This window comes from Oncorhynchus nerka, linkage group LG20 (assembly GCF_034236695.1).
Source record: "Oncorhynchus nerka isolate Pitt River linkage group LG20, Oner_Uvic_2.0, whole genome shotgun sequence".
In the NCBI taxonomy this organism is placed as follows: domain Eukaryota; kingdom Metazoa; phylum Chordata; class Actinopteri; order Salmoniformes; family Salmonidae; genus Oncorhynchus; species Oncorhynchus nerka.
The window spans coordinates 96,285,752-96,312,331 of NC_088415.1; the positions used below are offsets into that span (position 1 = coordinate 96,285,752).

General features: G+C 41.3%; 1 protein-coding gene across 4 annotated transcripts in view; it reads right to left on the bottom strand.

The window, feature by feature from the left end:
* The window catches only part of LOC115121989 (FYVE and coiled-coil domain-containing protein 1-like), a 64,563-nt gene extending 40,319 nt beyond the window's left edge, over window positions 1-24,244 (bottom strand). For 2 of the 4 annotated variants that reach the window (XM_065006017.1, XM_065006014.1), the window contains exons 1-11: window positions 24,160-24,244; window positions 23,484-23,600; window positions 22,063-22,169; window positions 20,493-20,618; window positions 14,261-14,367; window positions 13,112-13,255; window positions 6,269-6,353; window positions 5,857-6,201; window positions 4,564-5,718; window positions 4,010-4,102; window positions 3,773-3,882 (exon numbers count right to left, since the gene is read on the bottom strand). In XM_065006017.1, the coding sequence (XP_064862089.1) occupies window positions 3,773-3,882; window positions 4,010-4,102; window positions 4,564-5,718; window positions 5,857-6,201; window positions 6,269-6,353; window positions 13,112-13,255; window positions 14,261-14,367; window positions 20,493-20,618; window positions 22,063-22,169; window positions 23,484-23,544 (2,333 nt within the window). In that variant the 5' untranslated portion in view covers window positions 23,545-23,600; window positions 24,160-24,244. The remainder of the gene's footprint in view (window positions 1-3,772; window positions 3,883-4,009; window positions 4,103-4,563; window positions 5,719-5,856; window positions 6,202-6,268; window positions 6,354-13,111; window positions 13,256-14,260; window positions 14,368-20,492; window positions 20,619-22,062; window positions 22,170-23,483; window positions 23,601-24,159) is intronic. The other 2 variants (XM_065006015.1, XM_065006016.1) reach the window with 2 other exon arrangements.
* Window positions 24,245-26,580: the final 2,336 nt, after the last annotated feature.

Genomic DNA, 26,580 nt, shown 5'->3' on the forward strand with positions numbered 1-26,580 from the left:
AGGATCAGCGGGGAGGAGATGTTGTTGCCTACCCTCACCACCTGGGGGCGGCCCGTCAGGAAGTCCAGTACCCAGTTGCACAGGGCGGGGTCGAGACCCAGGGTCTCGAGCTTGATGACGAGCTTGGAGGGTACTATGGTGTTGAATGCCGAGCTGTAGTCGATGAACAGCATTCTCACATAGGTATTCCTCTTGTCCAGGTGGGTTAGGGCAGTGTGCAGTGTGGTTGAGATTGCATCGTCTGTGGACCTATTTGGGCGGTAAGCAAATTGGAGTGGGTCTAGGGTGTCAGGTAGGGTGGAGGTGATATGGTCCTTGACTAGTCTCTCAAAGCACTTCATGATGACGGAAGTGAGTGCTACGGGGCGGTAGTCGTTTAGCTCAGTTACCTTAGCTTTCTGGGAACAGGAACAATGGTGGCCCTCTTGAAGCATGTGGGAACAGCAGACTGGTATAGGGATTGATTGAATATGTCCGTAAACACACCGGCCAGCTGGTCTGCACATGCTCTGAGGGCGCGGCTGGGGATGCCGTCTGGGCCTGCAGCCTTGCGAGGGTTAACACGTTTAAATGTCTTACTCACCTCGGCTGCAGTGAAGGAGAGACCGCATGTTTTCGTTGCAGGCCGTGTCAGTGGCACTGTATTGTCCTCAAAGCGGGCAAAAAAGTTATTTAGTCTACCTGGGAGCAAGACATCCTGGTCCGTGACTGGGCTGGGTTTCTTCTTGTAGTCCGTGATTGACTGTAGACCCTGCCACATGCCTCTTGTGTCTGAGCCATTGAATTGAGATTCCACTTTGTCTCTGTACTGACGCTTAGCTTGTTTAATAGCCTTGCGGAGGGAATAGCTGCATTGTTTATATTCGGACATGTTACCAGACACCTTGCCCTGATTAAAAGCAGTGGTTCGCGCTTTCAGTTTCACGCGAATGCTGCCATCAATCCACGGTTTCTGGTTTGGGAATGTTTTTATCGTTGCTATGGGAACGACATCTTCGACGCACGTTCTAATGAACTCGCACACCGAATCAGCGTATTCGTCAATATTTCCATCTGACGCAATACGAAACATGTCCCAGTCCACGTGATGGAAGCAGTCTTGGAGTGTGGAGTCAGCTTGGTCTGACCAGCGTTGGACAGACCTCAGCGTGGGAGCCTCTTGTTTTAGTTTCTGCCTGTAGGCAGGGATCAGCAAAATGGAGTCGTGGTCAGCTTTTCCGAAAGGGGGGCGGGGCAGGGCCTTATATGCGTCACGGAAGTTAGAGTAACAATGATCCAAGGTTTTACCACCCCTGGTTGCGCAATCGATATGCTGATCAAATTTAGGGAGTCTTGTTTTCAGATTAGCTTTGTTAAAATCCCCAGCTACAATGAATGCAGCCTCCGGATAAATGGTTTCCAGTTTGCAAAGAGTTAAATAAAGTTCATTCAGAGCCATCGATGTGTCTGCTTGGGGGGGGATATATACGGCTGTGATTATAATCGAAGAGAATTCTCTTGGAAGATAATGCGGTCTACATTTGATTGTGAGGAATTCTAAATCAGGTGAACAGAAGGATTTGAGTTCCTGTATGTTTCCTTCATCACACCATGTCTCGTTAGTCATGAGGCATACGCCCCCGCCACTCTTCTTACCAGAAAGATGTTTGTTTCTGTCGGCGCGATGCGTGGAGAAACCCGTTGGCTGCACCGCATCGGATAGCGTCTTCCCAGTAAGCCATGATTCTGTGAAGCAGAGAACGTTGCAGTCTCTGATGTCCCTCTGGAATGCTACCCTTGCTCGGATTTCATCAACCTTGTTGTCAAGAGACTGGACATTGGCAAGAAGAATGCTGGGGAGTGGTGCGCGATGTGCCCTTGTTCGGAGTCTGACCAGAAGACCGCCACGTTTCCCTCTTTTTCAGAGTCGTTTCCTTGGGTCGCTGCATGCGATCCATTCCGTTGTCCTGTTTGTAAGGCAGAACACAGGATCCGCGTCGCGGAAAACATATTCTTGGTCGTACTGATGGTGAGTTGACGCTGATCTTATATTCAGTAGTTCTTCTCGACTGTATGTAATGAAACCTAAGATGACCTGGGGTACTAATGTAAGAAATAACACGTAAAAAAACAAAAAACTGCATAGTTTCCTAGGAACGCGAAGCGAGGCGGCCATCTCAGTCGGCGTCGGAAGTAACAGACTGTAACTGTGCTGCTGGCAACAATTTAATTACGCTTTTTTGCTGATGTTTACTAACATCGGAAATATTCAACGGGTGTTGAGCGTTCGTAAATTCATCAGTTGTTCTGAGTTGTTCACTCGGACGAGAGTGCTCTGAAATCGGAGTAGATGGCCAGACAGAATTTACGAATGCACCCGTTACTTGCATATTGGAGTCTTTTGTTAAGACATGTAGCTAGCCCTAACCCTGCAGGTAGCTAACCAACCAGGTTCAATGTTAACTAGCTAACAGTACACTTTAACTTGAAATGAAAACGACTTTGTCAAAATTTAGAAACGTGTATGTTAGGAATTTTATAAATAATGACTAAACAATATCTACATTTAAATAGAACTATAACTAATTAAACTCTACCCTGTTTTACAATATCTGATTAATAATGTTAGTTCATAAGAAAGAGATTATGTAGCATGAACAAGGAGTAATTAAACACCATTCCAACTAGGTTGGGGAGGAATGTGTTGTGTGTTTTAAAGCAAAGAGGATCATTAACCTATGTTTGAACCGACTCAGCTATAACTCTGTGGCGTTTAGATAAGACAGCGAGAGGTTTTCCGTATCTGGAACTGTTTGCTAAAGTGGTAATAAATTATGGTGAGACTTCAGGAGTTAATCCAGGTATAGTGTGTCAGGTATGTGTGCTTGTGAGTTGGAATTAACTTTTGAACCTGCTTTGTCATGGTCGAGAGGAGGAGATTCATTTTATAACCTATGACATCATATTTTATATATAAACTGTTGTACATGATTCTATGGGCAGCGCGCTCCGAGAATAAATACTATTGACTCATTTTTAATAGACTGGTTTTGTCTATTTTATGCAAATAAGGATCTTTCAAATTCTTTTAAAAACAGACAGAGTGATTTTAATTGAATTGGTTAATGAACACATGTAGGAATTATAAAATTCCCATGACAGTGTAATATCTGAAAATGTAGCTAGCTAGACTATCTTATCCATATACATCATGGTTGGATGCTTCTCCCTGTCACAGATGCCAACCTTTCCCTTAGTTTGAAGATGTAATCCGGAGACGCTGTTTCCTCCATCTCCCTTAGCTATCAATACTCCTTCCTTCATATCTAATTCCACTGATTTCAAAACTCGGTCTTCCAGAAAGTGGAGAGCAACACTTATGCAATTCTACTAAGCAATATATTGTTTTTAAAGCTGCGTTACCTAGACATATTGACCAGCTCAAACAGAAGTGTGCTATATGGCAGACCAATCCGAACTCATCTCCCGGCATGTCCAGCCCATTCATTTTCTCAGCCAATCATGGCTAGCGGGAAGGTTCCTGACTTTTTCCATGGCTAAACCAACTAGGCTCGTAATTGAACCATTTGACTCATATTTAAGGATATAACACCAGTTTGTTATTAAGCCACATGAAAGTTCACATGTTCCAGAAAAGCATTTCTGCCAAACAATGCATTTTGATTAAATTTGTTTTTTAAAGATTACATTCAAATGGTTATCGTGTGAAGTAGTGACCCTCAACATTCACCTAGCTTCCTGAATCAGGTCACATATATAACAACCAAGTCACCTGGTGAGGTTGTGTTGCATCTCCTCCTCTCTCTGTTGTATTAGCTTCTGTGATGAGGCGATCCAACTGGTGTTGTCCTCTAGAGGTTGATGGTAGTCCTGCTTGTCACTCTGCACAACAACAACAACAACAACAACAACAACCACAACAACGTGTTCAGTTGTTAGAAGGTCTTGGAGGGTCGAGGTTAAGAAGGAGTGAGAAGATAAATAAAATGTGTGTATGTTTGTGCCTGACCTCCACCCCCCTCAGTTTGGTCTTCAGGTATAAATTATTCTCCTGTTCCACCTCCACTTCAGACCTCACAGTCTTCAGCTCTTCAGACAGAATCTGGGGTAGATAAGACAACCTCTAACTAGAACACTGTGCATTAGATCACAAACAGTACCTGTACATGTAGTTCAGTACTGACCTGTAACTACTGTGGTTCAGTACTGGCCTGTAACTACTGTGGTTCAGTACTGACCTGTAACTACTGTGGTTCAGTACTGGCCTGTAACTACTGTGGTTCAGTACTGACCTGTAACTACTGTGGTTCAGTACTGACCTGTAACTACTGTGGTTCAGTACTGGCCTGTAACTACTGTGGTTCAGTACTGGCCTGTAACTGTCTGTAGCACTGTACTGACCTGTAACTACTGTGGTTCAGTACTGGCCTGTAACTACTGTGGTTCAGTACTGGCCTGTAACTACTGTGGTTCAGTACTGGCCTGTAACTACTGTGGTTCAGTACTGGCCTGTAACTACTGTGGTTCAGTACTGGCCTGTAACTACTGTGGTTCAGTACTGGCCTGTAACTCTGTCTGGTGGTTTATGGTCTGGTTGCTGAGCTGATAGCGGAGCGCCTGGATCTCCTCCTGCTGTGCCTCCTTCTGAGCCCTGACCCTTCCTTGCTCTTCTTTCCCCAGCCTCCCCTTCTCCTCCCGCTCCTTCAGCAGCTGCTCCTGCAGGCCGAGGTTTTCCTGCTGCAGGGAGGTCATACTGGTGTTCAGCTCCTCCTGAAACCTGTTGGACAGCACCTCCCATCGCTCTCGCGCTTCCTCATTCTGGGCAGTGAGCCTGCATATGTGGACCCCGAGCTCTGCTGTCTCTCTGTTGGCGTGGTCCAGGGCCTCCCGGATGTCTCCATGCTCCAGGGCCAGACTCTCGTAGCGAGTCTTCAGGCTGTGGAGTTCCTCCCTGGCGGAGGCCAGCTCCAGGACTAGGCCTTGTGAAGCCTGAGCCTTGCGGCGCTGCTCCTGTCCCAGAGCCTCCTCCCTCTCCTGGGCCAGCAGCAGCTCCTCTACCTGCTGTCTGTTGAGCCCCTCCACCTGACTCCTTATCTGCAGCTCTGCTCCCAGCTGCAGCCGGGCTCTCAGCTCCACAACCTCTGTCTGCAGCCGTAGCACTTCCCCTGGCTCCGCTGCAGCCGGGTGGAGGAGCTGCTGGGTCTGGGGACAGGGGGAGAGGTCCTGCGTCTGGGGCTCAGACTTAGAGGAAAGATGCTGGTTCTTCTCCATAGACAGTCCCTCTGCTGAACCAGCCTTATGTAGATTACTATGAGAACATTCTGCAGTCTCTTTCTCTGTCCCTAGCTTCTCCTTCTCTCCATCCATCTCTCGCTTCTCTCTCTCCTGCCCCGCCCCAGTCAGTCTGTCAGTGTTCTCCTCCTCCAATTGTCTGATCTTTTCTCTACTCTCCGTCAGTTCTCTGTCCCTGGACCTCAGCTCCTTCCTCAACTCCTGAAGCTGCTTCTCCATCGCCTTCCACTCCTGCACCTCCCTCTCCTCCTGCACCTCCCTCTTCTCCTTCCTCTCCTCTCCCTCCTTCTCCTCCTGCATCTCCCTCTTCTCCTGCACCTTCCTCTCCTCCTCCTGCAAAACCTGGGTCTGTTGTAGCGTTGAGACCCTCTCCTCTCCCTCCTGCAGAACCTGGGTCTGTTGTAGCGTTGAGTCCCTCTCCTTCTCCTGCACATCAATCAATATCAAAGTAACATTCACTTTTTACACTTTTCCTTAGTGACATGAAATACAATACTAGGTGCCACACAGCAGAAATGTATTAATAATGGCCCATGTCCTAGTAGCAGACAAAACGTTTGGTACCTGGCTGTCTAGTTTAGACAACAGATCCATGTTGTTGAGGTTGGCTGTCACAGCTTCCTGGTTGTGAGCCAATAGCTTCCCCTGCAGCTCTCTGACCTCGTTCCTCAGCCCCTCTGCCTCCTGGTCTAGCTCTCTGACTCTCTGTAACAATTTCGCCTGGCTCGCCTCTGATTGGTGCAGCAGCTCCTTCTGTCTGAGCTCTGAATGGTTAACCAGGAAGCGTAGGTCGTCTGCGGCAGTGCAGGGGGTGGAGACTCCATGTAGCTCCTCCCCCAGCTCCCCTAACTCCTCCCCCAGGTCAGCCAGCAAACTGGAACCGTATTCTTGAGCTTTGAACTCCTGCAACTAGAGAGAACGTCAGTCAGTCAGTCAGTCAGTAAATCAATCAATTGATTAATCAATCAGTACGTACCCCTGAGTAGCTGACCAGGCTGTTGACACTGGAACAGCGACTGGGAGGTTTCCAGAGGTGGGCGGAGTTAGACCCCAGAGTCCTCCTAGAGTTACAGACACAACTGAGTGAACTATAGTCACCTATATCACAACAGAGTGAACTATAGTCATTGTCATGTCTTTGGCTATGTCGGATTAAGTGATAAGACATGCTATTCTATAAAATCCTTTCTCTGTAATTAATATTACCTGATTGAGCTAATCATGTAAATGTAATTAACTAGAACGTCGGGGCACCACAAAATAATATTTATAGAGCTGTTATCTTCCACAAACTCTTAAAGACCTAGTAATATTTTACATCAATAGCAGTCAATATTAATCGTCACCTTATTTCAGTCTCATCTGAAGTCCTAGAATTCTTGGTTATCTTCACGAACCCTGGCTAACAAGTTGAATCAGCAATACAAAATTGGGTTTAATTATCTATTTACTAAATACCTAACTAATCACACAGAATTACATATACACAGAATGGATCATACATTGATTACAAATTATGTCATGAAGGAAAACGTCCCTAGTGGAAGGAACAGATATGACAGCTGGTTACACAAAGAACGGGGGTTGGGTTTGAGTGAAAGAGTGGGAAGACTGAGGAACAAAGGGAGAAGCTGTGCTATCGTAAATACAGTATCTTATGCATTCTAAATTACCGCCCATTTGGAAAAGGAAAATGCAATAAATATTTACTCTGAGCTGCGCTTCGGGAGGTTGGTCATAGATGCTGGCCGTGTTGGCCAACAGATCTTCCTCGGAAGAATGTCTCTGGTGGTGAACAGAATACGTTGTAGTAACTTCATTGTGAGTTAGACTGGATACTTTGTCCGTCCTTTCCTAGCCCACGTTTACAGTTGTTGTTGCTAACTCAACGGCTAGGATGTCTCACTTCTTTAGTGAATAAGAGTTCAAAGTTCAAACCATTCACAGTCAAAGCTCACGCTGAGGTTGGCTTAGTTCTGTAGTTGACATGTTAGTCCTTTTAATGTGGGACCGTCGTCCTCACAACAGGAGGTTACTTTTTCGTCTAGGGCTTTATATAGTAGGAGAGTAGTTTACAACCAATGTCTCTTCACATAGGCGAGCCACTGAGTGAGCAGAGCTTTACCCTTATGAAAACCCAATTCTCTCATTTGGAAGCTAAAATTCCATTTCAACTTTTCAAAAATAGTTTCACATTTAAACATATAAATTGCACAACAATTCCATGTGAATCTGATAACTATAATGTGTAGACTTTCCAGGATACAGCTTATCATTAATAAGAATGTCTCAGATGACAACAGAACTGACATCATATTAATTTAGTACCAACGCATATTTTCAACTGGTTGGATTACCGAAATATGGTTCCTTTCCCCCCAACTTTTGATGTTCCCCGACTCTATGTTTAACAAAGGCTCTTCAAGAGTCCTTCAGTAGAGTCAAGAGAGAGAGGGGAGAAAGGTATTTATGGGGGGTCATAAACCTTACCCACAGGCCAACGTCATAACCTCATGTACAGTGGGGCAAAAAAGTATTTAGTCAGCCACCAATTGTGCAAGTTCTCCCACTTAAAGATGAGAGAGGCCTGTAATTTTCATCATAGGTACACTTCCACTATGACAGACAAAATGAGGAAGACAAATCCAGAAAATCACATTGTAGGATTTTTAATGAATTTATTTGCAAATTATGGTGGAAAATAAGTATTTGGTCAATAACAAAAGTTTATCTCAATACTTTGTTATATACCCTTTGTTGGCAATAACAAACGTTTTCTGTAAGTCTTCACAAGGTTTTCACACACTGTTTCTGGTATTTTGGCCCATTCCTCCATGCAGATCTCCTCTAGAGCAGCGACGTTTTGGGGCTGTTGCTGGGCAACACAGACTTTCAACTCCCTCCAAAGATTTTCTATGGGGTTGAGATCTGGAGACTGGCTAGGCCACTCCAGGACCTTGAAATGCTTCTTATGAAGCCACTCCTTTGTTGCCCGGGCGGTGTGTTTGGGATCATTGTCATGCTGAAAGACCCAGCCACGTTTCATCTTCAATGCCCTTGCTGATGGAAGGTTTTCACTCAAAATCTCACAATACATGGCCCCATTCATTCTTTCCTTTACACGGATCAGTCGTCCTGGTCCCTTTGCAGAAAAACAGACCCAAAGCATGATGTTTTCACCCCCATGCTTCACAGTAGGTATGGCGGTCTTTGGATGCAACTCAGCATTCTTTGTCCTCCAAACATGACGAGTTGAGTTTTTACCAAAAAGTTATATTTTGGTCTGACCATATGACATTCTCCCAATCTTCTTCTGGGTCATCCAAATGCTCTCTAGCAAACTTCAGACGGGCCTGGACATGTACTGTCTTAAGCAGGGGGACACGTCTGGATTTGAGTCCCTGGCGGCGTAGTGTGTTACTGATGGTAGGCTTTGTTACTTTGGTCCCAGCTCTCTGCAGGTCATTCACTAGGTCCCCCCGTGTGGTTCTGGGATTTTTGAGATCTTGCGTGGAGCCCCAGATCGAGGGAGATTATCAGTGGTCTTGTATGTCTTCCATTACCTAATAATTGCTCCCACAGTTGATTTCTTCAAACTAAGCTGCTTACCTATTGCAGATCCAGTCTTCCCAGCCTGGTGCAGGACTACAATTTGGTTTCTGGTGTCCTTTGACAGCTCTTTGGTCTTGGCTATAGTGGAGTTTGGAGTGTGACTGTTTGAGGTTGTGGACAGGTGTCTTTTATACTGATAACAAGTTCAAACAGGTGCCATTAATACAGGTAATGAGTAGAGGACAGAGGAGCCTCTTAAAGTTACAGGTCTGTGAGAGCCAGAAATCTTGCTTGTTTGTAGGTGACCAAATACTTATTTTCCACCATAATTTGCAAATAAATTCATAAAAAATCCTATCCTATTTTTTTCTTTCTCATTTTGTCTGTCATAGTTGAAGTGTACCTACGATGGCAATTACAGGCCTCTCACATCTTTTTAAGTGGGAGAACTTGCACAATTGGTGGCTGACTAAATACATTTTTGCCCCACTGTACCCCAACCAACCAGGTTTACAGGCAACATTCGCACTGAGCTAAAGGGTAGAGCTGCCGCTTTCAAGGTGCGGGACTTTAACCTGGAAGCTTACAAGAAATCCCGCTATGCCCTGCGACGAACCATCAAACAGGCAAAGCGTCAATACAGGGCTAAGATTGAATCATACTACACTGGCTCCGACGCTCGTCGGATGTGGCAGGGCTTGCCAACTATTACAGACTACAAAGGGAAGCACAGCCGCGAGCTGCCCAGTGACAGGAGCCTTCCAGACGAGCTAAATCACTTCAATGCTTGCTTCGAGGCAAGCAACACAGAGGCATGCATGAGACCATCAGCTGTTCCGGACGACTGTGGTATCACAGCCCAGTACATAACTGGGGTCAACCTTCCTGACATTCAGGACCTATATACTAGGCGGTGTCAGAGGAAGGCCCAAAAATTGGTCATAGACCGTTCTCTCTGCTACTGCACAGCAAGCGGTACCGGAGCGCCAAGTCTAGGACCAAAAGGGTCCTTAACAGCTTCTACCTCCAAACCATAAGACTACTGAACAATTAATCAAATGTCCACCCAGACTATTTACATTGACCCCCCCTCCAGCCCTTTGTTTTTACACTGCTGCTACTCGCTGTTTATTATCTATGCATAGTCACTTTACCCCTACCTACATGTACAAATGACCTCGACTAACCTGTAAGAGCACATTGACTGGGGTATCCCTAATAAATAGCCTTGTTATTAGTATTTCATTCTGTAACTTTTTTTCTTTCTTCGTTTATTCAGTAAATATTTTGGGTCTCTATTTTCTGAAAACTGCATAGTTGGTTAACCTCTTCAGTCGACCAAACTACTTATTTTGAACATTCTGTTAAAAAGAGCAACATTTCAGCGCCAAACTACTTATGCCAGGAATATAGTATAGCATTTGCTTAGTCTGTGTGGATAGAAAACACTCAAACGGGACAAAAACTGGTTAAATCACTGCTGTGGCTTCAGAACGGCATTTACAGAAAAGCACAGGAAAAACTGATCACTGAAAATGGGAAAATATATCCAAACTCCTTGATCCCATTGAAAAGGTGAACACAATTAATTGACTGAGGTTGCAGACTCCACACGGTGTCTAGAGTCTTGTCATTTCCTTCGAGTTTTTTCTTGGTCAAACACATGCAGGACATCAGATCTAATCCGGTCAGGACCGGATATTTTCGTTGAGTTTCTAGCCGGACATTTTTCCAGACTGACAGCTAATGATCTTTACAACTCCTCCTGATGAATTTTATCACTTATTAACGTTTACAAATACCTAAAGTTGCATTACAAACGGACACAGAAGTGTTTTGTGAAAGTTTACTCGACTTTTTGAATTTTAAAAAATGACACGTTTTGAAACGAAACTCCTTATCACACAAATGGGATATCTAGGCTTTATATGGACCAAATTTAATCAAAATAAAGACCCAAATAGTGTTTATGGGACATCTAGGAGTGCCAACAAAGAAGATGGTGAAAGGTAATGAATGTTTTCTATTTTATTGGACACGGTTTGTGCGAAATGCTAATTATTTTGTTTACGTCCCCTGTGGGTCTTTTGGGGTGTTGCATGCTATCAGATAATAGCTTCTCATGCTTTCAAAATGGGCCAAAAGCATTTTAAAAATCTGACTTGTTGCCTGGATTCACAAGAGTGTAGCTTTAACTCCGATATCCTCAAAATGTGTATTTTAATGAACTTTTGAGTTTTAACTCAAAATTAGCACAGCGAGCGACATTTGCAATTTCCAGATCCTCAAAATGGGACACAGAGTAGAAGCAACAGGTAAAGGGCTTGTCCTCAAAACGTGACCCAGGGGGACTTGATCATAACTTCATTTTAATTTTGCTGGACCCCAGGAAGAGCAGCAGCTACTGGGGATCCATAATAAATACAAAAGCCCCCCCCCCTCTCTCTTTCTCCACAGTTTATGGCAGTCATAAATATTTCTGGGTCTGTAGTTTTGAGATTGGAATGTGTGACTGTGGGACACAGAGAGAGACTTGGCCAAACTCCTTATCCTCAAAATGGGACACAGAGAGAGACTTGGCCAAACTCCTCAAAATGGGACACAGAGAGAGACTTGGCCAAACTCCTTATCCTCAAAATGGGACACAGAGAGAGACTTGGCCAAACTCCTCAAAATGGGACACAGAGAGAGACTTGGCCAAACTCCTTATCCTCAAAATGGGACACAGAGAGAGACTTGGCCAAACTCCTTATCCTCAAAATGGGACACAGAGAGAGACTTGGCCAAACTCCTTATCCTCAAAATGGGACACAGAGAGAGACTTGGCCAAACTCCTCAAAATGGGACACAGAGAGAGACTTGGCCAAACTCCTCAAAATGGGACACAGAGAGAGACTTGGCCAAACTCCTCAAAATGGGAGAATTAAACAATATTTTTACTTTTAAGAACATGAAAGTATCGGTGAAAAGATGTTATATTATATATATATGTATATATATATATGTGATATTAAGTTTCTAAATGATAGTATGAATTTTCATATGAAGATTAACTAGTCAGTGGCCACACCCCCGTTAGCCCAGACATCACATTACGCGTCAAAGAACCACCCTTTTTTCCAGAGTATAAAACCCACCTCTTACAAAATCTACATTAAGTCAAGAGAACGCCGGGACAGAGTGAGGTCTATTGACCATTAGACTATACAGCTGTAGTTTTGGCTACACAGCTGGAAATGGTTAAACTCTGAGACTGTCGATCACTACAGAATTAGAGCAAATATTAGACGCATAATTACTAGTCTGCGGCTAGAAATTACATAAGTCTAGTACGAGAATACCGACAACCACTGACGCATCTATTCTATGAAAACACTTTTCCGAATGATACTCTGAAGTAACCATTCTAACCACCGACAACCACGAAAGACATTGTGACTTCTGGGAAAGTTAACCAGAGAGACACTGATGAACCCTACAGGAAGATCAAGTGTTTTTCAACAGAGAGACAACAACGACGTACAACTTAAATATGTACATTGTAATTTCTTTCAGAATGAGCGTCCGTTCATGTGCAAAGTATTAGCATGTCAATGAGTACAATTATCCACTGTGTGTTGTGAATCCATTTAGTCTTTCCCGCTCTTTCGCAGTCCCCACCCCTTTCCTTTGTCTACCAATCCGTCATATCGGCTTTATCCACTCGGGACTTTTTCGTTGTATCATTTAGTAACTCAAATATCTACCATTTTATATAATTCTGATGATTTAGTTGGTTAGTAAATAAATAATTATGCCAATTTGTATCGCTGATTCATGATTTAGGCTAGGGTTCGTGCAGATATTCAAGGGTTTGCAACGTTCAGTAGATGAGAACTGATGAGGTAATAATAACAATGAGACTAAACGATCAGCTATTAAAATATCTGAAGAGTTATATTCGGAGAATTACAAACTCTGTAAATCTCAACATTCTCCGTGGTGACCCGACTTCCTAGTTAATTAACGTTAAACAGAGAACTGATTTGATGTCAATATAAGTCTTCACATTTAGTCACACGACACTTGTAAGTAAGCATTTTCACGGTAAGGTCTCCCTACACCCGTTTTATTCGGCACATATGACAAATACAATGTGATTGGATTAGATGTTTTGAGGTACCTTTTAGATGGTACCATTCTATGGAAACCAGGAAGTGATCACCAGGAGATACCATGGGGTGATTACTGACCACTCCTATTAATGGTAAAAACAAAAGCCTATTACCTGGCGAATGTGGGCCAATCAGCATCGAGGTCGTGACCTCTGGATGCCACGTCAAACTGGACCTCGTTGAGAACATACAGGTGACTGATGATGTCACTGCTGAGGTGAGACTTCAGGAAGGGACTGCGAGCAAAGTACCACTCACTGGAACACACACACACACACGCTATTAGAAAAGAAAGAGACTGACAAAAGGGATGACATTTGGCTTTGGTGGGATATGAGAGAGGAAGACAGACTACAGTGACATTAAGGAAGTAAAACTAAACTGAACAGAGGAAGGGAAACATCACAGTTATAAAATACTTTATATACAATAATAAACTGGGTGGTTCGAGCCCTGAATGCTGATTGGCTGACAGCCATGGTATATCAGACCGTATACCACGGGTATTACTGCTCTAATTACATTGGTAACCAGTTTCTAATATCAATAAGGCCTGAATGCTGATTGGCTGACAGCCATGGTATATCAGACCGTATACCACGGGTATTACTGCTCTAATTACATTGGTAACCAGTTTCTAATAGCAATAAGGCCTGAATGCTGATTGGCTGACAGCCATGGTATATCAGACCGTATACCACGGGTATTACTGCTCTAATTACATTGGTAACCAGTTTCTAATAGCAATAAGGCCTGAATGCTGATTGGCTGACAGCCATGGTATATCAGACCGTATACCACGGGTATTACTGCTCTAATTACATTGGTAACCAGTTTCTAATAGCAATAAGGCCTGAATGCTGATTGGCTGACAGCCATGGTATATCAGACCGTATACCACGGGTATTACTGCTCTAATTACATTGGTAACCAGTTTCTAATAGCAATAAGGCCTGAATACTGATTGGCTGACAGCCATGGTATATCAGACCGTATACCACGGGTATTACTGCTCTAATTACGTTGGTAACCAGTTTATAATAGCCAGGGCTAAGGGCTTTATGCAGGTACTCCGCGTAGCGTCGAGCAGAGAACAGCCCTTAGCTGTGGTATATTGGACATATACTGCTTCAATACACTGTACTGGGTCTCCTTTTTATCCAGCTGGGCAAGGAAGCCAGATGTGTGTGTGTCCGTAGGTGTGTGTGTCCGTGCGTGTGTGTGTGTGTGTCCGTGCGGTGTGTGTGTGTGTGTGTGTGTACCTGGTAACCTTGTGGTTGAGTAGACACTGTTGTAGGGTATCAGCCAGACGCTGATGGACCAGAGAATAGCGGAGAAACGCTCGACCTTTACCCAGGGACGTCTTTAACTGTAACACAACAGAAGACAGGATGGATTCATGACAGAGTTCAAGTTCAAAGCTTATAGGAATTGACATCAAACTGTCTCAGAAGTGGAAGGTCCTACAATGGCTGTATATACACATCCTGCCACCAGGCAGCCAGAATAGTCCAGTCCAGTCATTTTTTTTCTTTTTTTCCCCCACCTTTATTTAACCATGTAGGCTAGTTGAGAACAAGTTCTCATTTACAACTGCGACCTGGCCAAGATAAAGCAAAGCAGTGAGACACAAACAACAACACAGAGTTACACATGGAATAAACAAACATACAGTACAAAAAGTCAATATACAGTGTGTGCAAATGAGGTAAGATAAGGGAGGTAAGGCAATAAATAGGCCATGGTGGCGAAGTAATTACAATATAGCAATTTAACACTGGAATGGTAGATGTGCAGAAGATTAATGTGCAAGTAGAGATACTGGGGAGCAAAGGGGAAAAATAAATAGAATGAATAAATAGAATGAATAGAACCTGTAACCCTGGTAATATGACTGGTAAATAGAATGAATAGAACCTCTAACCCTGGTAATATGACTGGTAAATAGAATGAATAGACCTGTAACCCTGGTAATATGACTGGTAAATAGAATGAATAGAACCTCTAACCCTGGTAAATAGAATGAATAGAACCTCTAACCCTGGTAATATGACTGGTAAATAGAATGAATAGAACCTGTAACCCTGGTAATATGACTGGTGAATAGAATGAATAGAACCTCTAACCCTGGTAATATGACTGGTAAATAGAATGAATAGAACCTCTAACCCTGGTAATATGACTGGTAAATAGAATGAATAGAACCTCTAACCCTGGTAAATAGAATGAATAGAACCTGTAACCCTGGTAACATGACTGGTAAATAGAATGAATAGAACCTCTAACCCTGGTAAATAGAATCAATAGAACCTCTAACCCTGGTAAATAGAATGAATAGAACCTCTAACCCTGGTAAATAGACTGAATAGAACCTCTAACCCTGGTAAATAGAATGAATAGAACCTCTAACCCTGGTAAATAGAATGAATAGAACCTGTAACCCTGGTAATATGACTGGTAAATAGAATGAATAGAACCTCTAACCCTGGTAAATAGAAGGAATAGGACCTCTAACCCTGGTAAATAGAATGAATAGAACCTCTAACCCTGGTAAATAGAATGAATAGAACCTCTAACCCTGGTAATATGACTGGTAAATAGAATGAATAGAACCTGTAACCCTGGTAATATGACTGGTAAATAGAATGAATAGAACCTCTAACCCTGGTAATATGACTGGTAAATAGAATGAATAGAACCTCTAACCCTGGTAATATGACTGGTAAATAGAAGGAAAAGAACCTCTAACCCTGGTAATATTACTGGTAAATAGAATGAATAGAACCTCTAACCCTGGTAATATTACTGGTAAATAGAATGAATAGAACCTGTAACCCTGGTAATATGACTGGTAAATAGAATGAATAGAACCTCTAACCCTGGTAATATGACTGGTAAATAGAATGAATAGAACCCGTAACCCTGTTAATGACTGGTAAATAGAATGAATAGAACCTATAACCCTGGTAATATGACTGGTGAATAGAATGAATAGAACCTCTAACCCTGGTAATATGACTGGTGAATAGAATGAATAGAACCTCTAACCCTGGTAAATAGAATGAATAGAACCTCTAACCCTGGTAATATGACTGGTGAATAGAATGAATCGAACCTATAACCCTGGTAATATGACTGGTGAATAGAATGAATCGAACCTATAACCCTGGTAATATGACTGGTGAATAGAATGAATCGAACCTATAACCCTGGTAATATGACTGGTGAATAGAATGAATCGAACCTATAACCCTGGTAATATGACTGGTGAATAGAATGAATAGAACCTCTAACCCTGGTAATATGACTGGTGAATAGAATGAATAGAACCTCTAACCCTGGTAAATAGAATGAATCGAACCTCTAACCCTGGTAATATGACTGGTGAATAGAATGAATCGAACCTATAACCCTGGTAATACGACTGGTAAATAGAATGAATAGAACCTCTAACCCTGGTAATATGACTGGTAAATAGAATGAATAGAACCTCTAACCCTGGTAATATGACTGGTAAATAGAATGAATAGAACCTCTAACCCTGGTAATATGACTGGTAAATAGAATGAATAGAACCTCTAACCCTGGTAATATGACTGGTAAATAGAATGAATAGAACCTATAACCCTGGTAATATGACTGGTAAATAGAATTAATAGAACCTGTAACCCTGGTAATATGACTGGAGAATGAATAGACCTGTAACCCTGGTAATATGACTGGTAAATAGAATTAATCGAACCTCTAACCCTGGTAATATGACTGGTGAATAGAATGAATCGAACCTATAACCCTGGTAATACGACTGGTAAATAGAATGAATAGAACCTCTAACCCTGGTAATATGACTGGTAAATAGAATGAATAGAACCTCTAACCATGGTAATATGACTGGTAAATAGAATGAATAGAACCTCTAACCCTGGTAATATGACTGGTAAATAGAATGAATAGAACCTCTAACCCTGGTAATATGACTGGTGAATAGAATGAATAGAACCTGTAACCCTGGTAATATGACTGGTAAATAGAATGAATAGAACCTCTAACCCTGGTAATATGACTGGTAAATAGAATGAATAGAACCTCTAACCCTGGTGAATAGAATGAATAGAACCTCTAACCCTGGTAATATGACTGGTAAATAGAATGAATAGAACCTCTAACCCTGGTAATATGACTGGTAAATAGAATGAATAGAACCTCTAACCCTGGTAATATGACTGGTAAATAGAATGAATAGAACCTCTAACCCTGGTAATATGACTGGTAAATAGAATGAATAGAACCTCTAACCCTGGTAATATGACTGGTAAATAGAATGAATAGAACCTCTAACCCTGGTAATATGACTGGTAAATAGGATGAATAGAACCTCTAACCCTGGTAATATGACTGGTAAATAGAATGAATAGAACCTGTAACCCTGGTAATATGACTGGTAAATAGAATGAATAGACCTGTAACCCTGGTAATATGACTGGTAAATAGAATGAATCGAACCTCTAACCCTGGTAATATGACTGGTGAATAGAATGAATCGAACCTATAACCCTGGTAATATGACTGGTGAATAGAATGAATCGAACCTCTAACCCTGGTAATATGACTGGTGAATAGAATGAATCGAACCTATAACCCTGGTAATATGACTGGTAAATAGAATGAATAGAACCTCTAACCCTGGTAATATGACTGGTAAATAGAATGAATAGAACCTCTAACCCTGGTAATATGACTGGTGAATAGAATGAATAGAACCTCTAACCCTGGTAATATGACTGGTAAATAGAATGAATAGAACCTGTAACCCTGGTAATATGACTGGTAAATAGAATGAATAGAACCTCTAACCCTGGTAATATGACTGGTAAATAGAATGAATAGAACCTCTAACCCTGGTGAATAGAATGAATAGAACCTCTAACCCTGGTAATATGACTGGTAAATAGAATGAATAGAACCTCTAACCCTGGTAATATGACTGGTAAATAGAATGAATAGAACCTCTAACCCTGGTAATATGACTGGTAAATAGAATGAATAGAACCTCTAACCCTGGTAATATGACTGGTAAATAGAATGAATAGAACCTCTAACCCTGGTAATATGACTGGTAAATAGAATGAATAGAACCTCTAACCCTGGTAATATGACTGGTAAATAGAATGAATAGAACCTCTAACCCTGGTAATATGACTGGTAAATAGAATGAATAGAACCTATAACCCTGGTAATATGACTGGTAAATAGAATTAATAGAACCTGTAACCCTGGTAATATGACTGGTAAATAGAATGAATAGACCTGTAACCCTGGTAATATGACTGGTAAATAGAATTAATCGAACCTCTAACCCTGGTAATATGACTGGTGAATAGAATGAATCGAACCTATAACCCTGGTAATATGACTGGTAAATAGAATGAATCGAACCTCTAACCCTGGTAATATGACTGGTGAATAGAATGAATCGAACCTATAACCCTGGTAATATGACTGGTAAATAGAATGAATAGAACCTCTAACCCTGGTAATATGACTGGTAAATAGAATGAATAGAACCTCTAACCCTGGTAATATGACTGGTGAATAGAATGAATAGAACCTCTAACCCTGGTAATATGACTGGTAAATAGAATGAATAGAACCTGTAACCCTGGTAATATGACTGGTAAATAGAATGAATAGAACCTCTAACCCTGGTAATATGACTGGTAAATAGAATGAATAGAACCTCTAACCCTGGTGAATAGAATGAATAGAACCTCTAACCCTGGTAATATGACTGGTAAATAGAATGAATAGAACCTCTAACCCTGGTAATATGACTGGTAAATAGAATGAATAGAACCTCTAACCTGGTAATATGACTGGTAAATAGAATGAATAGAACCTCTAACCCTGGTAATATGACTGGTAAATAGAATGAATAGAACCTCTAACCCTGGTAATATGACTGGTAAATAGAATGAATAGAACCTCTAACCCTGGTAATATGAAATAGGATGAATAGAACCTCTAACCCTGGTAATATGACTGGTAAATAGAATGAATAGAACCTGTAACCCTGGTAATATGACTGGTAAATAGAATGAATAGACCTGTAACCCTGGTAATATGACTGGTAAATAGAATGAATCGAACCTCTAACCCTGGTAATATGACTGGTGAATAGAATGAATCGAACCTATAACCCTGGTAATATGACTGGTAAATAGAATGAATCGAACCTCTAACCCTGGTAATATGACTGGTGAATAGAATGAATCGAACCTATAACCCTGGTAATATGACTGGTAAATAGAATGAATAGAACCTCTAACCCTGGTAATATGACTGGTAAATAGAATGAATAGAACCTCTAACCCTGGTAATATGACTGGTGAATAGAATGAATAGAACCTCTAACCCTGGTAATATGACTGGTAAATAGAATGAATAGAACCTGTAACCCTGGTAATATGACTGGTAAATAGAATGAATAGAACCTCTAACCCTGGTAATATGACTGGTAAATAGAATGAATAGAACCTCTAACCCTGGTGAATAGAATGAATAGAACCTCTAACCCTGGTAATATGACTGGTAAATAGAATGAATAGAACCTCTAACCCTGGTAATATGACTGGTAAATAGAATGAATAGAACCTCTAACCCTGGTAATATGACTGGTAAATAGAATGAATAGAACCTCTAACCCTGGTAATATGACTGGTAAATAGGATGAATAGAACCTCTAACCCTGGTAATATGACTGGTAAATAGAATGAATAGAACCTCTAACCCTGGTAATATGACTGGTAAATAGAATGAATAGAACCTCTAACCCTGGTAATATGACTGGTAAATAGAATGAATAGAACCTCTAACCCTGGTAATATGACTGGTAAATAGAATGAATAGAACCTCTAACCCTGGTAATATGACTGGTAAATAGAATGAATAGAACCTCTAACCCTGGTAATATGACTGGTAAATAGGATGAATAGAACCTCTAACCCTGGTAATATGACTGGTAAATAGAATGAATAGAACCTCTAACCCTGGTAATATGACTGGTAAATAGAATGAATAGAACCTCTAACCCTGGTAATATGACTGGTAAATAGAATGAATAGAACCTATAACCCTGGTAATATGACTGGTAAATAGAATTAATAGAACCTGTAACCCTGGTAATATGACTGGTAAATAGAATGAATAGACCTGTAACCCTGGTAATATGACTGGTAAATAGAATTAATCGAACCTCTAACCCTGGTAATATGACTGGTGAATAGAATGAATCGAACCTATAACCCTGGTAATATGACTGGTAAATAGAATGAATCGAACCTCTAACCCTGGTAATATGACTGGTGAATAGAATGAATCGATATATATTATGTATTTTTTTTTAAATACAAATTGCTATTTGAATGGTTATTGCGGTGACCGCGGCCATTTTGCTGGACAAATGCCTTCATCGGTTTGTGTATGAGTGAGGATTACCTCTGGTATAGCCTTGACAAACCGCAGGCCGTCATTAACTCCTCTGGTCTTGGCAAGACACTGTCTGAAGTAATCCCAGTACTCCTTCCTGCTGCCTAGGAAATCTGCCTTCTCCTTCTGGTCAAACTGATGTAAACACACAACAACATCTCAGATTCACAGGCCCTGGAGTTTTCCCAGGAAAACCTATCTGATCCTATCTAGGATCATTTAGCTTTCCAGTATCCTAAAGAGAGTTTCTGTGTATTACCTGTAGCAGGTACTCTAGTATCCTAAAGAGAGTTTCTGTGTATTACCTGTAGCAGGTACTCTAGTATCCTAAAGAGAGTTTCTGTGTATTACCTGTAGCAGGTACTCTAGTATCCTAAAGAGAGTTTCTGTGTATTACCTGTAGCAGGTACTCTAGTTTGTAGGACAGTTTATGAGAGAAAGAGAGAGAGAGAGTGAGTTTCTGTGTATTACCTGTAGCAGGTACTCTAGTTTGTAGGACAGTTTATGAGAGAGAGAGAGAGAGAGTGAGTTTCTGTGTATTACCTGTAAGCAGGTACTCTAGTTTGTAGGACAGTTTATGAGAGAAAGAGAGAGTGAGTTTCTGTGTATTACCTGTAGCAGGTACTCTAGTTTGTAGGACAGTTTATGAGAGAAAGAGAGAGTGAGTTTCTGTGTATTACCTGTAGCAGGTACTCTAGTTTGTAGGACAGTTTATGAGAGAGAGAGAGAGAGAGAGAGAGTGACTTTCTGTGTATTACCTGTAGCAGGTACTCTAGTTTGTAGGACAGTTTATGAGAGAGAGAGAGAGAGAGAGAGAGAGTGACTTTCTGTGTATTACCTGTAGCAGGTACTCTAGTTTGTAGGACAGTTTATGAGAGAGAGAGAGAGAGTGACTTTCTGTGTATTACCTGTAGCAGGTACTCTAGTTTGTAGGACAGTTTATGAGAGAAAGAGAGAGTGACTTTCTGTGTATTACCTGTAGCAGGTACTCTAGTTTGTAGGACAGTTTATGAGAGAAAGAGAGAGACATTGTATATATATATATAATATGACATTTGTAATGTCTTTACTGTTTTGAAACTTCTGTATGTGTAATGTTTACTGTTAATTTTTGTTGTTTTTCACTTTATATATTCACTTTGTATGTTGTCTACCTCACTTGCTTTGGCAATGTTAACACATGTTTCCCATGCCAATAAAGCCCTTGAATTGAATTGAATTGAATTGAGAGAGAGAGTGAGTTTCTGTGTATTACCTGTAGCAGGTACTCTAGTTTGTAGGACAGTTTATGAGAGAGAGAGAGAGAGAGAGAGAGAGAGAGAGAGAGAGAGAGAGAGAGAGAGTTTCTGTGTATTACCTGTAGCAGGTACTCTATAGTTTGTAGGACAGTTTATGAGAGAGAGAGAGAGAGAGAGAGAGAGAGAGAGAGAGAGTGACTTTCTGTGTATTACCTGTAGCAGGTACTCTAGTTTGTAGGACAGTTTATGAGAGAAAGAGAGAGTGACTTTCTGTGTATTACCTGTAGCAGGTACTCTAGTTTGTAGGACAGTTTATGAGAGAGTGAGTTTCTGTGTATTACCTGTAGCAGGTACTCTAGTTTGTAGGACAGTTTATGCAGGTTGGGGCTGTCGTCTGTGATTGGTTCACCCGTCTCTCTGTGTTCCTTACTCAGCTCAGTCACTGCTTCTACAGGTTCAGATACACAACACGCATGTACACAAGCTATAGCTTCATCACTTCAACCTTGATGCACCACACACCAACACTGATGCACACAAAATCAGGTTAGGGGTCAAAACCTATTGACACCCCTAAAAGTTTCTTAGAAATAAAATAGTCAAAAGATTAGTAATTTGGTCCCATATTCCTAGCACGCAATAGCTACATCAAGCGTGTGACTCATAGGGCGGCACACAATTGTCCCAGCGTCGGAGGATGTCATTGTAAATAACAATTTGTTCTTAACTGACTTGCCTAGTTAATTAAAGGTGTCAAAATCCAGAACGGCTTCAATGCACCTTGGAATAGGTTCTACAAGTGTCTGGAACTCTATTGGAGGGTTGTGACATCATTCTATAGGTTCTACAAGTGTCTGGAACTCTATTGGAGGGTTGTGACATCATTCTATAGATTCTACAAGTGTCTGGAACTCTATTGGAGGGATGTGACATCATTCTTTAGATTCTACAAGTGTCTGGAACTCTATTGGAGGGTTGTGACATCATTCTATAGATTCTACAAGTGTCTGGAACTCTATTGGAGGGATGTGACATCATTCTTTAGATTCTACAAGTGTCTGGAACTCTATTGGAGGGTTGTGACATCATTCTATAGATTCTACAAGTGTCTGGAACTCTATTGGAGGGTTGTGACATCATTCTATAGATTCTACAAGTGTCTGGAACTCTATTGGAGGGATGTGACATCATTCTATAGATTCTACAAGTGTCTGGAACTCTATTGGAGGGATGTGACATCATTCTTTGGTGTTTTGTTGGTGGTAGAAAACACTGTCAGGCGCCACTCCAGAATCTCCCATTATTATTACATTGGATGTTTCTGGTGACAGACGGCCATGGCATATGGTTTACAACGTTTTCTTGTTCATCAAACCATCCAGTGACTACTTGTGCCCTGTGGATGGGGGCATTGTCCTGGTATCCATAACAATGGCCTGCCCAGCATTTTTATACATGACCCTAAGCTTGTTAATTGCTTAATTAACTCAGGAACCACAACATGCTTTCAATTTACTTTGTGTCCCTCATTTACTCAAGTGTTTTCATTATTTTGGCAGCTACTTATGTATCAGTGGAGGTTGTGGAGGGGAGGACGGCTCATAATAATGGCTGGAATGGAGTCAATGGAATGGAATCAACCATGTGTTTAATACCATTCCATTGACTCCATGCCAGCCATTACTATGAGCCGTTCTCAGCAGCCTCCACTGATATGGATGGATCCCACACAGACACATGTGGCGAACTGTAAAATAGATACCGTGTAGATCTCTGATAATCCTCTGGAGTTGGTTCTCTCCTACTGATGTCTTGTTACACATGATGGTGGTGCTGAGATCAGTAGCAAGGATGGGGGGGTCAAGGAGTCTGCAACCGACTGCAAAGAATCACACAAAGAGCATTGGCACAGTTTATAATGTAGACTACAATAACAACCTCTGTAAATAATCCTAAATATTATCCAGATCCCAGCATCCCCATCCTGTCACTACTACTGTTGTTGTTTTCTCTATTCATGGGCCCTGCAATTAAACAAATACATCCAAATCGATTGTTCTCATCATCATATCGATCGGCAGACAGACAGAACAAAACGGCGACAACAAAAGTATTCAGTGATCCTCGTCTCCCAATAATGACATCACACAGCAGTGGGCTTCCCACTGACGTAATGGCTTGGTACATTTGACTAATATTTTGGCACAACAAAATCACAAGCGTATTAAAGCTCTATCGTTGTTTGGTATTTTTGGACAACTTTTCAGTCAGTGTCGTCGGGCTACGTTCCTAAATAAACAGAGATATTGAGAGTGCAGTCGCAGACAGGACCTGCTGTTCCGAGGCTACAAGCTCTGGCAGCCAACAGCTGATACAGATATAGGTTGTCATTAATACAGACAACCTAGTTTATTAGATATAATCAGAAGTAAACGTACTTGTAGAGATTCTCAGGCAGTTCCCGAGTTTACAGCAGGAGTGAACTTGCTACCGTTAAGGCTGGGCATTCATAATGATTGACACCTTCATTAGCCAATAGCTGCGCGCAATATCGTCCCAACCAGCATAGTTAGTTTGCAGAATATTAGGTAAATAAACCAGCAGGCTGAAGTCATGTGACATGTCCCAGTGGCACACTGAAAGTTTCACAACTCAACACAATTCAAACCAATAGAATGTCATTGAAAATTAGACAACACCAAAAATATCAAATAATACAGGATTAAAATGTACTGATAAAAAAAAAACATTTGTAAGAGAGGTACAAACAAAAATAAAACATTCAAAAGAGCCTGTAAACAATAGATTATGTCATCATTTTTGCATATAAAAAAAATATTTGTTTTATTGTTATTATCAAAAAGCTGTTACTCGGTTGTCTGCTGTCTCTGGTGACATTACAACACGCAGAAACAATAACAACATGCAAAATGATTATAGCGGTTTTTATAAATGTGTCTTTATTTCCAGAGTAGATGCTGCTATTCAGAGTGTCCCACTCAGCCTGGAATAAAACAGAAAAGACCAGCTACATCGACTGTCTCTATATTATGACTTCTTTATTTCCAGAGTAGATGCTGCTATTCAGAGTGTCCCACTCAGGCTGGAATAAAACAGAAAAGACCAGCTACATCGACTGTCTCTATATTATGACTTCTTTATTTCCAGAGTAGATGCTGCTATTCAGAGTGTCCCACTCAGCCTGGAATAAAACAGGTTGCCAGGTCGCAGTTGCAAATGAGAACTTGTTCTCAACTAGCCTACCTGGTTAAATAAAGGTGAAATAAAATAAAAAAGGTTAATAACTATCTAAGCCTACAACCTTCATTTACTCCTCATTTCTTCCTAAGTCCACTCCATATTGTAATGACCAATAGTCCTATCAGAAAAGCCAAGCCAAGTGACATTTACTCATGAGGTGCTGACCTGTTGCACCCTCTACATGGAAAATGCTTGGGAGTAAAAAGTACATTATTTTATTTTTGAAATGTAGTAAAGTAAAAGCCAAAGTTGTCAAAAATAGAAATAGTAAAGTACAGATACCTAAACAAAAATGGCTTAAGTAGTACTTTAAAGTACTTGCACTTATTTACTTTGCACCACTGATTATAAGGCATCAAAAAGGACATATAAAGCATTATAGGTCTGAATATGAGAGAGTTAATAAATATTTTTGTTAGCTTATGTATATTTGCTCCTCTGTTCATGCATCTTGGTTGTAGAGCAAAGTACCCTAGTTACAGTTGGAGGCTGAGGGGAAATCTACCACAGGTGAACTGCAATCAATGATGTTCTCCTAATGAACCTCAGAAAATACTGCCCGAAAAAAGAGTGCCACCTGTTAGTCGGTGTAGTTTTCCATAAAGTCGTATTAACCTACAACTGTCAGGGTAGGCATCTAGCCCACATCAGGGTTTTGAAGTCAACTTCCATTGTCCTCTAAAGACTTGTTCACATTGGCAGTTTGAAGTGACTCAAATCCTTTTTCTTCTTCTTTTTTTGCATATCAGATTTGGGTGTGTTCTTTTTCCTGCAATCGGAAAAGCACATGGAGGCTGATATTTCAAGCCACATTCCAAACCCCCATTCCAAACCCACATTCCAAACCCCCATTCCAAACCCTCTTTCGTAAGTGGTTTGAAGTCAGATACAAATCTGATTTCAGGCAGTGTGATTTGTGTCTGAATGGTTGAATCTGATTTCAGGCAGTGTGACTTGTGTCTGAATGGTTGAATCTGATTTCAGGCAGTGTGACTTGTGTCTGACTGGTTGAATCTGATTTCAGGCAGTGTGACTTGTGTCTGACTGGTTGAATCTGATTTCAGGCAGTGTGACTTGTGTCTGAATGGTTGAATCTGATTTCAGGCAGTGTGACTTGTGTCTGACTGGTTGAATCTGATTTCAGGCAGTGTGACTTGTGTCTGAATGGTTGAATCTGATTTCAGGCAGTGTGACTTGTGTCTGAATGGTTGAATCTGATTTCAGGCAGTGTGACTTGTGTCTGAATGGTTGAATCTGATTTCAGGCAGTGTGACTTGTGTCTGAATGGTTGAATCTGATTTCAGGCAGTGTGACTTGTGTCTGAATGGTTGAATCTGATTTCAGGCAGTGTGACTTGTGTCTGACTGGTTGAATCTGATTTCAGGCAGTGTGACTTGTGTCTGAATGGTTGAATCTGATTTCAGGCAGTGTGACTTGTGTCTGAATGGTTGAATCTGATTTCAGGCAGTGTGACTTGTGTCTGAATGGTTGAATCTGATTTCAGGCAGTGTGACTTGTGTCTGAATGGTTGAATCTGATTTCTTTGCCCTAAAGCATTTTTTTAGACTGTTATTTGGCATATCTTGTTGCTTGCTACA